The sequence below is a fragment of the Salvelinus sp. IW2-2015 genome, linkage group LG14, assembly GCF_002910315.2.
Source record: "Salvelinus sp. IW2-2015 linkage group LG14, ASM291031v2, whole genome shotgun sequence".
In the NCBI taxonomy this organism is placed as follows: domain Eukaryota; kingdom Metazoa; phylum Chordata; class Actinopteri; order Salmoniformes; family Salmonidae; genus Salvelinus; species Salvelinus sp. IW2-2015.
The window spans coordinates 10,487,557-10,500,092 of NC_036854.1; the positions used below are offsets into that span (position 1 = coordinate 10,487,557).

General features: G+C 44.9%; 1 protein-coding gene across 2 annotated transcripts in view; it reads right to left on the reverse strand.

Annotated features, from left to right (window-relative positions):
• LOC111973164 (mitogen-activated protein kinase kinase kinase 5-like) overlaps nt 1-12,536 on the reverse strand; it is a 72,314-nt gene that overhangs the window by 18,289 nt on the left and 41,489 nt on the right. For both annotated transcript variants that reach the window (XM_024000420.2, XM_024000421.2), the window contains exons 7-18: nt 11,666-11,836; nt 10,854-10,966; nt 9,754-9,913; nt 7,189-7,342; nt 6,868-6,975; nt 6,628-6,680; nt 5,793-5,888; nt 5,409-5,490; nt 4,731-4,864; nt 3,298-3,425; nt 2,206-2,342; nt 1,545-1,650 (exon numbers count right to left, since the gene is read on the reverse strand). In XM_024000420.2, coding sequence (XP_023856188.1) covers nt 1,545-1,650; nt 2,206-2,342; nt 3,298-3,425; nt 4,731-4,864; nt 5,409-5,490; nt 5,793-5,888; nt 6,628-6,680; nt 6,868-6,975; nt 7,189-7,342; nt 9,754-9,913; nt 10,854-10,966; nt 11,666-11,836 — 1,442 coding nt within the window. The remainder of the gene's footprint in view (nt 1-1,544; nt 1,651-2,205; nt 2,343-3,297; nt 3,426-4,730; nt 4,865-5,408; nt 5,491-5,792; nt 5,889-6,627; nt 6,681-6,867; nt 6,976-7,188; nt 7,343-9,753; nt 9,914-10,853; nt 10,967-11,665; nt 11,837-12,536) is intronic.

Here is a 12,536-nt window from a genome sequence, read left to right on the forward strand (position 1 = left end):
TTTTGCCGTAAGAACGTTGCAGGAGAAACATATTACAAAATAGTACAAATAACACATAAAAAACACATAATACACAATTGTGGGCGCCCGATAAACTGCTGCCATTTCTTACCGGCACGTCATTTAGATGCGGACCCTGAGGTTGCATTTTTGAAGTTTACGGACCATAAAACGTTTGGAACCACTGCTCTGAGGATAGCACTGTTGGGGGTTAAGGCCGATGACAATCTGTTCTGAATCTGCATGCTCCTTCACAGCAAATACTCAAATCTGAGCGCTAACAAAGAAACACACTGTTCACCTCATACACTATATAACAAGTATGTGACACCCCTTTCAAATTTGTGATTCGACTTCAGCCACACCCTTTGCTGACAGTTTATAAAATCGAGCACACAGGCCATGCAATCGCATAACAACATTGGCAATAGAATGCCTACTAGCCTTAGTGACTTATCAACTTGGCAGTCATAGGATGCACCTTTCCCACAAGTCATTCTCAGTCTCCCCCTGCTAGAAATGCCCCCTTCAATGAAAGTGCTGTTAGTGGAAGGAAATGTTAGGAGACAACAACAGCTCAGCCACAAAGTGGTAGGTTCACACAAGCTCACGATGGACTCAGAGTACGAAGCGCGTCTCTCGTTGCAACACTCTACCGAGTTCCAAACCGCTTCTGGAGGCAACGTCACACAATAATTTAGTCGGAGCTTCATAAATGGCATGCCATGCCGAAGCAACCACACAAACCTAAATCACCATATCGCAATGGCAAGAGTCGGCTGATGTGTAAAGCTTGCCACCATTGACTCTGGAGCAGTAGAAATGCATTCTCTGGAGTGATGAATCATGCTCCACCCATCTGACAGTCAACGAACGAATCTGGTTGTCCAAGCTGTTAGAAAACCAGTCTCCGATTTACTCCATCAAACTAAGGGCAACCATGGCATCCATGACAGGAGAGATGTTTAGAAGTAGTGAGTAAGAGAGACGACACCCTTCAAATGTTTTCGAAAACAATCTTAAGCATTTTCATCTGGGCCCAGTTTTAAAGCTACTTAGCTAGCTACCTAACTTAGCTGGCTGGCCCTGCCTAGCCTAAAGTTACCGGTATGATATTGTAGTAATATATTCTATCTTACACCCATTGCCATCTAGTTATACCAATGTTACTAAGCCCTAATTGAACAAGCTAAGTTGGTTAGGTAAGCTACCAGCAGATTCATGAAGAGTTAACTTTGATTGGATTAATGTCATGTACTCTATAATGATCTAAAACGCCTTGAGAGTTTGGAGGTGATTGTCAGGTGGTTGATGAAAGAAAGAAAAAGCTGAAATAAATAATTCTCTCTACTATTATTCTGACATTTCCCATTCTTAAAATAAAGTGGTGATCCTAACTGACCTAAGACAGGGAATGTTTACTATGATTAAATGTCAGGAATTGTGAAAAACTGAGATTAAATGTATTTGGCTAAGGTGTATGTAGACTTCAGACTTCAACTGTACCAGTGGTTATAAACCCAGTTAGGGAGACCAGAACATACCAGTGAAAGTCTCAGTGCAGGGGTTGATCCCAGCAAGCCGTTTAGAGGTACCAAAGTCAGATATCTTCAGAACTCCACTATATGTGTTTATTAGCACATTGTCACCCTGTGGATATAAAGAGAACAGATGGGATAAGAAAAGAGCTCCATTCCAAGTAATATCTATTTCTTAACCTTAACCCAAATGACTATGATAACAGCCTGGTTATCTAAGGTATTTCCTAGAAGGCAATCAGCAACAGTTGTTACAGTGGGCCATATTCACCACCTCCAATCCAAAACAAGATTATTAGCATTGATGTGAATGGCCGTTGAGGACATTTTATGAGATACTATTGTTAAATGAGGCAGAATTTAAAGGCCTATCTTGTCCTGGGTGTAGGAGGAAGAGTATGCTAACCTAAATGACTTGCTCTATTATGGGATGGGAGTGGGCTCAGTGTGTTTTTATTATGACTGAGACTGAGTTATGTCACATTAACCTTCCTGTAGGATGATAAGGGGAAGTCTTTATAACAGTGCCAGGCGCCACTTACAAATCAAATCATTTATGTACCCCTGACATGAATGTGGCCTCCCTATTGGCCAGGCGCATACTATACAATGGCCAATCAAAGCCTTTGAAATAGAGCAGTGGTAGAGGAAAAAGCCAAGGCTCCACCTTGATGTCTCTGTGAGCGATCTGATTGTCATGGAGATATTTGAGCCCCTCCAGGATCTGTCTGGTGTAGAAGCCGATGGTGGGTTCGTTGTTCTTCAGAGGGCCCCATTTAGACCTCAGCAGGGCAGACAGGCTTCCTGGATACAAACCACAGGCCAAAGTACAATACATATCAATACACTCTGCTTTACTATCAGCAGGACAGTAGTGTATTCAGTCCATTACATAACTCAGATAACATACACTCACAGGACAGTCTATTAGGTACACCACCCCGTTCACGAAAATGGTTAGCTCCTATAGACAGTGAGTCAGGTGGTCGTGGCTTGCTACACAAAGCAGGCAGATGGGCATCAAGSCATTCAGTTACTGTTCGACTGAACGTTACAATGGGCAAAACGAGTGACCGAAGTGACTTTGAGCGTGGTATGATCGACGGTACCAGGGTTGCCGGATCCAGTATCTCAGAAACGTCCGCCTTCCTGGGATTTTCACGCACGACAGTGTCTAAGGATTCCTGAGAATGGTGTTACAAACAAAAAACATCCAGTCAGCGGCAGTCCTGTGGGCGAAAACAGCTTGTTGATGAGAGAGGTCGAAGGAGAATGGCAAGAATCGTGCAAGCTAACAGGCGGGCCACAAAGAGACTAATAATGGCGGAACGCACAACTTCTTCTTCTATGAGCTAAAAACAAGAAAAAGCGGCTCCAGTAGGCACGCGGTCACCAACACTGGACAATTGAGGAATGGAAAAATATTGCCTGGTCCGACGAATCCCGATTCCTGTTGCGTCATGCTGATGGCAGAGTCAGGATTTGGCYTAAGCAGCATGGAGTCCATGGACCCATCCTGTCTGGTGTCAACAGTACAGGCTGGTGGCGGTGGTGTAGCGTCATCCAATCTGCAGCAACCACGGGATGCCATCGCGTCAGCATGGACCAACATTCCTGTGGAACGTTTCCAACTTGTAGAATCCATACCCTGAAGAATTCAGGCTGTTTAGGAAGCAAAGGGGGGCCTGACCCGGTACTAGATGGGTGTACCTAATAAAATYGCCGATGAGTGTATACGTGTTTGTATTTGCCCTCTTACCTCCGGGAACCTGCTCCATGAAGATCTTGATAAAACCATTCTCGCTGATGGAGCCCAAGTACTGCACAATGTTCTTGTGCTTCAGGTGTTTGTGAAGGGCAATCTCCTCGTGGAGGGGCTGAGAGTACCTAGGACAGAATAGAACATCCACTGTTACATCTAATAAGGAAAAAGGACAGGATGATGTCTTCTCTCTCTCTCGTTCAACAAAAAAAAAAAGACCAGAGCACTTTGAGACGGGAAATTGCACTGTTGCACTTAGTAGCTTGCAGTAACCTATCACGGAGAGAGATGTCAGAGGGACTCAGTCCAGTACACCATGGTCAGAGGACAAGGAACACAAGGACACACACCAGCTGGCTACATATGAAATGTCACTCTCCTCCAATCTTCTTCTAGAGATAAATGTTCAAACTGAACACCATAAATAATAAGACTAAATACATTCTCCCTCAATCACACGGTTGGCTATTCTAGTGAATCAGACACCTATTCAATGACCCCCCCCCCGAGAGGATACTTCAGAGTTGCTTCTAAGTGATTCGGAATAATTCTTGACACCTTTGAGTTTTCCCATGAGAGCCCTCTAATGACTTGTGACACACACACACACACACAGGTCATTTCAAACTAAAGAGGACGAAGACATTTTACTGAGAAATAAATGTTCAAACTTCACACCATAAATAATAAGAATAGATACATTCTCCCTCTATTCTACTGAATCAGACACTTATTAGATCGTTTTCCCCCCTGAGAGGATACTTCAGAGCTCCTTCTTAATGATTAATAATAATTCTTGACACATTTGAGTTAGCTCATGAGAGCCCTCTAATGACTTGTGATGTGATGAGTGGAACAATGCGTGACAGAGGAATGTTCTGGGCTGATTGGGCTCTGAAGGAGTCCCATAATAAAACAGGAATAGGTGAAACAATGAGCAGACCAGTGATGGTGATGGAAGGCAGCGCAAGTGCTTGGTACACTAGTTGCTAGGCGACTCTTTCCCCCCAATTCTTTTCATTGCCCAGTCACTCGATCAGGTGTACGGTATATATAACACTTTGGTGTGCCAGAGAAAGGACACACAACAGGAACACAGAGCTAACACAGAGCTAACACAGTGGACGACTTAAACAAGCGTTTTGGTGCCCCTTTCGATCTGCCAATCAAATGATCACTCTCAGGAAACCCCTTTGGTTGTTGTGCTCTGAATAACCACTCACTCACTTTAAATAACGACACAGGGACCTGTTGCAATTCAGCCTTCCATTAGCAAAGGGCCTCTTAAAAGACTGTAAAAGTGTGATGGATGCTTATTATGTCAACTATAGTAGCCGGTGCAATGACAATACGTGTAAGGGGGAATAGTAGAAGCTGAGGATTTGTGCTAGTGTCTTTTTGGAGAAAGTCCACTTAACATGTTCACCTACCTGCTGTCTCTCTCCGGTATCTCCTTGATGGCCAGCCGCACCTGGTTGCTAAGGTCCCGGCCTGCGTACACCACTCCAAATGTGCCTTTTCCCAGAACCACCCTCTCCCCGAGCTCATCATACTCATAGTCGTACTGAGGAGGAAATTATTTTAAAGATGACATTTTGTTGCATGCTAACTTCAAGGGCCATAACGATAGAGTTATAACAGGGATATAGGTCCATCTTAGAGCAGGTGAGAGTGGCGTCTGGGTATCAACTAAGCAAAGGGCAATGTGAGCTTTGCAAGGTGTGGCATAGATCAAACAGGGCTCAAAAACAAGTTGTGGCACCATGCTTGTGTTTGACAAGAAGTCTTTGGGTAATTATTCACAGACAATTATTTTCCCCCGTCTCACCACTGGGAGAACAGGTGACTAGAGGAGCAGGTGCTTTTCCTGCTCTACACTAATGGTTTCCATTGCAAAACATACAATGAACAGCATGACCCATGTCCACACTGTAGGAAGTTGCCTCTATCTATTTCCACACTGTACATTGCATCTATCTGGTTTGATATAGAATTTGGAAAACAATCGGAGAGACAATCGCTGCTGGCTACACCCTACACATTCTGGAAATCAGGTTAATCCTGTTGGAGACAACATACAATGAAAATATCCCTCTCTCCTCCCTCACCTCCAGGGCGTCAGCGTCACACTCCCCCTCTTCAGAGCCTTTCCATGTTTCTTCTGCAATGCTGTTGACCAGATCACAGAACCTGCAACACACAGAGCACCCCAGATAACCTTTACCACACTTACAAATACGTCACAGGAGTAGTTGTGAAAGAACACTAAGCCCAGGCACCCTTTCATACACTCTCAGTGTGAAAACTCAATGGGAGAAAGCCCAATCACACCAGCACTGACTCACTGAATTATACTGTGGAGCTAATAAGACTGGCTGGCTGTGCTTTGGTTCTTCTCCGTGTAAATCTCTACAGTACAGTCACTGCCTTGGACAGCGGCTCACATGCTGGTGAGTTGGAGTGGTCACGGCACAGACAGAAGAGTGACAGACCTTTTGCAGTGCATCTCTGTGCAGAAATAGATCTGGAAGTCCTCAGAGTTGTTTAGCACGTACAGGAAGGCACTGCGTTCGTCAAACTTGGAAATACTGAGGAAGAGGAGTTGACAGTTAGAGACGAGATGGGTAAATTCACATGACATAGGACACTGGCATAGACTGGATGTCTGAGTGTAGCCATCTGAGAAATCACTCCAGTTGTAGGTAACTACAGAAGCTTTTCATTTTCACCAGAGCTGTAAAAGTCTTTAACCACCAAACACTCTTCTTCATTCAAACACATACAACAAGTTACAGTAACTCGGACGGAATGAGCATAACTCAGAGCGTTCCTTCCCACACACACATACACCCTGTTGAGTCTCCACCAGTGTTCAGCGGAGTGAACCGGGATTCTAAGCCAGCTAACCGAGGCGAGGGCTGAGCAGAGTGGAGCAGAGCACAGAATGAGTGGTTGTATTCAGCCCACCATGGCACACTGCTGCATCAGAGGGAACTGCCATTGTCTCCTAGTCCACTGGAGGGGGAGTGGGCACCAAGTAAGATACGTTCCCTAGCAACATCTCACAGAGGCCCTCTAGAGTGGAAGATCATCCGACCTGTCAGTCTGCTACTGAATTATTTTTTGGAGGGGGAGGCAGGGAGGGTGAAGGAGGGAGAGCCACGGAGGGACCACCTCTGACTAATATTGCCTTGGGAACCAGGCTGCCACATTATGATCTGTTATGTTGTCGGCATATGGGAAAGAGGAGGAAAGTAGCGAGCAGTGACTTCACTGCCCATATATTACAATGAGTGTGTAGATCAGGACAGCTGTGAGATGACCAACCTGACACCCCGCACTGACATGGCGCTGAAGTTCCACTCATGGACCCCCCTGTTCTGTTAGAGAGATCAGAAAAACATGAACCTCAGAATACATGACAAGGACTGACACCTGAAAATGTTATTCCGATGACTTGGCAAAATGTGTCAATGCAGAGAAAGAGAGAGACATACTTAGTTTATGAGACACAACGCAAAGGCACGAGGCTGTTGTCACACACTCTTCCTGTGGTCAGTAACTTACCTTGTCATCAGGAGCAACATGCCAGATGGAGACAGTGTTCTCCTCCACATCGTTGTTTATGGACAAGTACGAAGGCTGATAGACTTTCGTGGGCTCCAGTATCAACACCTGGAAAAGAGGACAAACAATATCACCTCGAGACATTTCACAATAAAGCAGAGAAGTAAACAGTCTAGGAACACTGCCTCAGTTGGTGCCATTGTTATGGTTTATGTGTGTACAGTATATGTCTAACTGTCAAGTTCAAGTCTAAACAGTGAAGAATGCCAGGAAGGAAGAGCGAGCATGGGGCTCAGTGGCAGTCACATCAGGGAGACATACTGGGAAGCGGACAGATGAGACGTCTTTCTTTGTGGCCTCCACCAGGAAGTCCATCCAGAAGTCCACCAGTTCCTGCTTGGGTGGCGGCTGCTCCACAGAGGGCTTTTTGAAATGCTGGTAAATCAGGATGGTCTCCACAAGAGAGCTCAGATACCTGGGGTGCAGTCAAGACAAACGTTAGCTTGAAATACATTTTAAAGGCCATTGACCGCAGAAAAAGAAAATGCACTTAGAACAGATCAAAATCTGTTTGAATATGTTGTAAAAATCTTGAGCTTGAAAGAATGGGGTTGACACATGACTGAAACCACATGACTGAAACTTAAGGATCTCAGGTCGATTGTCTGCGGGGCAAAGTTAAACTGACCTTTCATGTCAGACAGTCATGACCATACTTTTAWGGGAAAGAGGATCATTTTGTACATGTATTACACTTTGAGTTTGACCAATTCCAGTCAATTTCAATATTGGAAATAAATCTAAAAATCAAAAAAAAAATGGACCAAAACAAATCCTCCATATGACGGATAACCCCTGTGACTACAAGAAAATACATGACATTTAAATTGTGCAAAGTAGGTTTAAATAAGTTGTCTACACTGAGTGTACAAAACATGAATAACACCTTCCTAATATTGCCCTCAGAACAACCTCAATTCGTTGGGGCATGGACTCTACAAGGTGTTGAAAGCGTTCCACAGGGATGCTGGCCCATGTTGACTTCAATGTTACCCACAGTTGTGTCAAGTTGGCTGGATGTCCTTTGGGTGTTGGGCCATTCTTGATACACACGGGAAACTGTTGAGCATGAACAACCCAGCAGCGTTGCCGTTCTAGACACAAACCGGTGCGCCTGGCARCTACTACCATACCCCGTTCAAAGGCACATAAATCTTTTGTCTTGCCCATTCACCCTCTGAATGGCACACATACACAATCCATGTCTAAAGGCTTAAAAATCTGTCTTTAACCGGTCTCCTCCCCTTTATCTACACGGATTGAAGTGGATTTAACAAGTGACATCAGTAAGGGACCATAGCTTTCACCTGGATTCACCAGGTTAGTCTATGTCATGGAAAGAGCATGTTCTGTACACTCAGTGTATACAGTGCCTTCAGAAAGTATTCAGACCCCTTGACTTTTTTCACATTTTGTTACGTTACAGCCTTATTCAAAAATGTATTAAATAAGAGTCTAAATTGAGCTCAGGTGCATCCTGTTTCCATTGATCATCCTTGAGATGTTTCTACAACTGGATTGGAGTCCACCTYTGGTAAATTCAATTGATTGGACATGATTTGGAAAGGCACACATCTGTCTATTTAAGGTCCCACTGTGTCGAGGCACAGAACCTGGGGAAGGGTACCAAAAAAATTCTGCAGCCTTGAAGGTCCCCAAGAATAGAGTGGCCTCCATCATTCTTAAATGGAAGAAGTTTGAAACCACCAAGTTTCTTCCTAGAGCTGTCCGCCCGGCCAAACTGAGCAATCGGGGTAGAAGGGCCTTGGTCAGGGAGGTGACCAAGAACCCGATGGTCACTCTGACAGAGCTCTAGAGTTCCTCTGTGAAGATGGGAGAACCTTCCAGAAGGACAACCATCTCTGCAGCACTCCACCAATCAGGCCTTTATGGTAGAGTGGCCAGACGGAAGCCACTTCTCAGTGAAAGGCACATGACAGCCTGCTTGGAGTTTGCCTAAAGGCATCTAAAGACTCTCAGACCATGAGAATCAAGATTCTGAAACCAAGATTGAACTCTTTAACCTGAATACCAAGTGTCTGGTGTGGAGGAAACCTGGCACCATCCCTACTGTGAAGCATGGTGGTGGCAGCATCATGCTGTGGGGGTGTTTTTCAGCGGCAGGGACTGGGAGACAAGTCAGGATCATGGCAAAGATGAACAGAACAAAATGCAGAGAGATACTTGATGAAAACCTGCTTCAGAGCGCTCAGGACCTCAGACAGGGGCAAAGGTTCACCTTCCAACAGGACAACGACCCTAAGCACACAGCCAAGAAAATGCAGGAGTGGCTTCTGGGACAAGTCTCTGAATGTCCTTCAGTGACCCAGTTAGAGCCCGGACTTCAACCCGATCGAACATCTCTGGAGAGACCTGAAAATAGCTGTGCACCAACGCTCCCCATACAACCTGACAGAAATTGAGAGAATCTGCAAAGAGGAATGGGAGAAACTCCCCAAATACAGGTGTGCCAAGCTTGTAGCGTCATACCCAAGAAGACTCAAGGCTGTAATCACTGCCAAAGGTGCTTCAACAAAGTACTGAGTAAAGGGTCTGAATACTTTTGTAAATGTGATATCTTTTCCCCCCGTACATTTGCAAACATTTCTAAAAACCTGTTTTTGCTTTGTCTTTTTTGGGGGTGGGGGGGGGTTGTGTGTAGATTAATGAGGTGTAGATTAAAAGATAATTTAACACATTTTAAAATAAGGCTGCAACGTAACAAAATGTGGAAAAAGTCAAGGGGTCTGAATACTTTCCCGAATGAACTGTATGTTGATCTTTACATAAAAAAAGAAGAAAAAAGAAAACAGCACCCTCCCTCACCAGACGGGGGCCTTGAGTTTGAAGAGCTTCTCAGAGGCTTGTATGACCCTAGTGTTGTCACAGGCCAGGATGCTAGCCCCCAGGAAGAAGCCCACGTCCCAGTAGCTCTGCAGCTTGTCCAGGCTTCCCTTCTTCCCCAGGAGGCTGCTCAGCTTCACTCCTGGAAAGGAGAACAAGGTCAGGTCAGGGACATATTATAATCATATTTAAAAAAGATACTGCACACTGTTGAATGCTCCCATAGTTTTATTGTGCAAGGTCTTTCTAAAGGTACATCATTTGCCATATCTTATGTGCTTTATATACCGTGCGTTATTTCAAGGGTTTGGGAATGGGCTGGGCACTGTATATCCCAGTAGCCTACTCTTATGTTAGGCATTTCACCTYAAATGCAGCTTGGAGGATCTCAATGCCCTCTTTGGATACGTTTTAACATTCAATGTAGTTGGTTGCCATGTTGTTACTATATTGCAGAGTGATAATGGAACATGGCTGTTTTTGGCCTCGCTGAGGCAAGCTGCCACTACATGTCCTACTCATGTAGCCCGGGGCAGCGCAGAGTAGAGGAGGGAAGGAAAGGGGGCAAGGACTGGGAAGGGGGCCCACGGCTGATTCCCAGGCCTGTCTGTCCTGTTTCTCACATTCCTGAGTTACTTTCTGAGCCTCAGATTTCACAGCAAACACAGAGGATTGGGAGCCAAACAGCACAAAACACCCTTGCAAAAAATAAATAAAAATGGAAAGGTAATGGCAAGGAAAAAAAATGGAAACATCATTGTTTACGTAAAATCAGATGTTTCATATTAACCCCCGCAGTACAGTAGCAGGCTCTCTGTTCACACCCAGACTACTTTTGATGGGAGTGTCTCATCATAAGCAGTTCGTTTGAATGAGCAGTATCTGTCACATGAGTTGATATTGATCTCACACTTTATGACATGAGGGTAACCGCAGTGCAGTGGGAATGCAGATCAGTAACTTAATTATTATTAGTCATCAGCAGCTCTAATGAAAAACAGAATAGCGAGCCAATTCCAATGCACCATCGGGCAGCTCAAGGCCAAACAGATATCAAGGAGAATAAAGTGTTAGTTACTTACCGACTTTGCGGAGCTCGAAGGAGGCGTCAAACTGGTGTCCCGCTGCCAGGAGTAGAACGGCGTAGTTGATGCCAGAGTGTAGTGTCGGCTCGGACTCAAACCCCTTCTTAAACCTGAGAGGAAGGACAGAGAAGCCAATATTACACACAATGCTTCATTTTTAAATCTAACTTGATGTTCCTACAGTCATTTCTGATGTGTCCTCGGTGAGAACTTTATAGTCTTTATCACTTCCTCCCTACTTTTGTAAAAAGCATCCAAAAATAACTACAGCATTATTGAGCAGGGTGCACGGAGGAACCAGCTTGACTCTCACAGATAAAAACCTAATTGACTTAATGAGCAATCGGTTCCACTGAGGGAATGAGTGTGAATAACATGAGAAGGCTCTCCAAAGATGTCGTCTGGGTTGGAACAGAGGACAAGGACAGATGAATCGGCTCGATGAGAGACATAACTGCAGTCTTCCTGGAATGGTTATCTTTAGAATATCACTGGTGCGGCTGTTTCAAATCAGCTACTTTCAGAATGCACCTGCAGGCTCTTTGCTCCGAGTCAGATGACACTGCTGTTCGTTAGCTGTAGTTGAGAGGTGGAAGACCTCTCTATCTCTACTTCTCTAGCTGGTGAGGAGTGAGTGAGTGGTTGGTAATTACCCTCATCAGTAGCCAGGCTCTCACCAGTGTGTGTGTGTGTGTGTGTGTGTGTGTGTGGTGTGTGTGTGTGTGTGTGTGTGTGTGTGTGTGTGTGTGTGTGTGTGTGTGTGTGTGTGTGTGTGTGTGTGTGAGTGAGAGTGTGTGTGTAGCTCTCACCAGGCTGTGCCACTATCCCTGCTCTTGGTATCAGTGAAGTGGGACTCTAGGAACATGTCCTTGTAGATGCGTCCCACCAGGCAGTAGATGTCTGAGGCCACCTGGTTGTCAGACTCCACCAGGGGCAGCATAATGTCCAGGGCCTTCTGACGGTCCCCCGGGAGGTTCCTCCTGAACAACACAGAAGAGGGAATAACCAATAACCAAAGAGGGTGAGTCCCAAATGGCACCCTATTTCCTTTATAGTGCAATAGTTTTGAACAGGGTGTAGTGGACTACAATAATAATTCATACCCCTTGGACTTATTCCACATTTTGTTGTGTTACATACAGCCTGATTTCAAAATAMATTTTTTTTCTCACCCATTTACACACAATACCCCATAATGACAAAATGAAAGTGAATTTTGCAAATGCATTGAAACTGAAATACAGAAATATCTAATTCACAAAAGTATGTGGACACCCCTTCAAATTTGTCGATTCTGGTATTTCAGACACACCCGTTGCTGACAGGTGTATAAAATTGAGCACACAGACATGCAATCTCCATAGACAAACATTGGCAGTAGAATGGCCTTACTGAAGAGCTCAGTGACATTCAGTATGGCACCGTCATAGGATGCCACCTTTCCAACAAGTCCGTTTGTAAAATGTCTTCCCTGCTAGAGCTGCCCCGGTCAACTGTAAGTGTTGTTATTGTGAAGTGGAAATGTCTAGGAGCAACAACGGCTCAGCCGCAAATTGGTAGGCCACACAAGCTCACAGAACGGGACCGCTGAGTACTGAAGCGCATAAAAATTGGCTGTCCTCAGTTGCAACACTCACTACTGAGTGTTTCAAACTGCCTCTGGAAGCAACGTCAGCACAA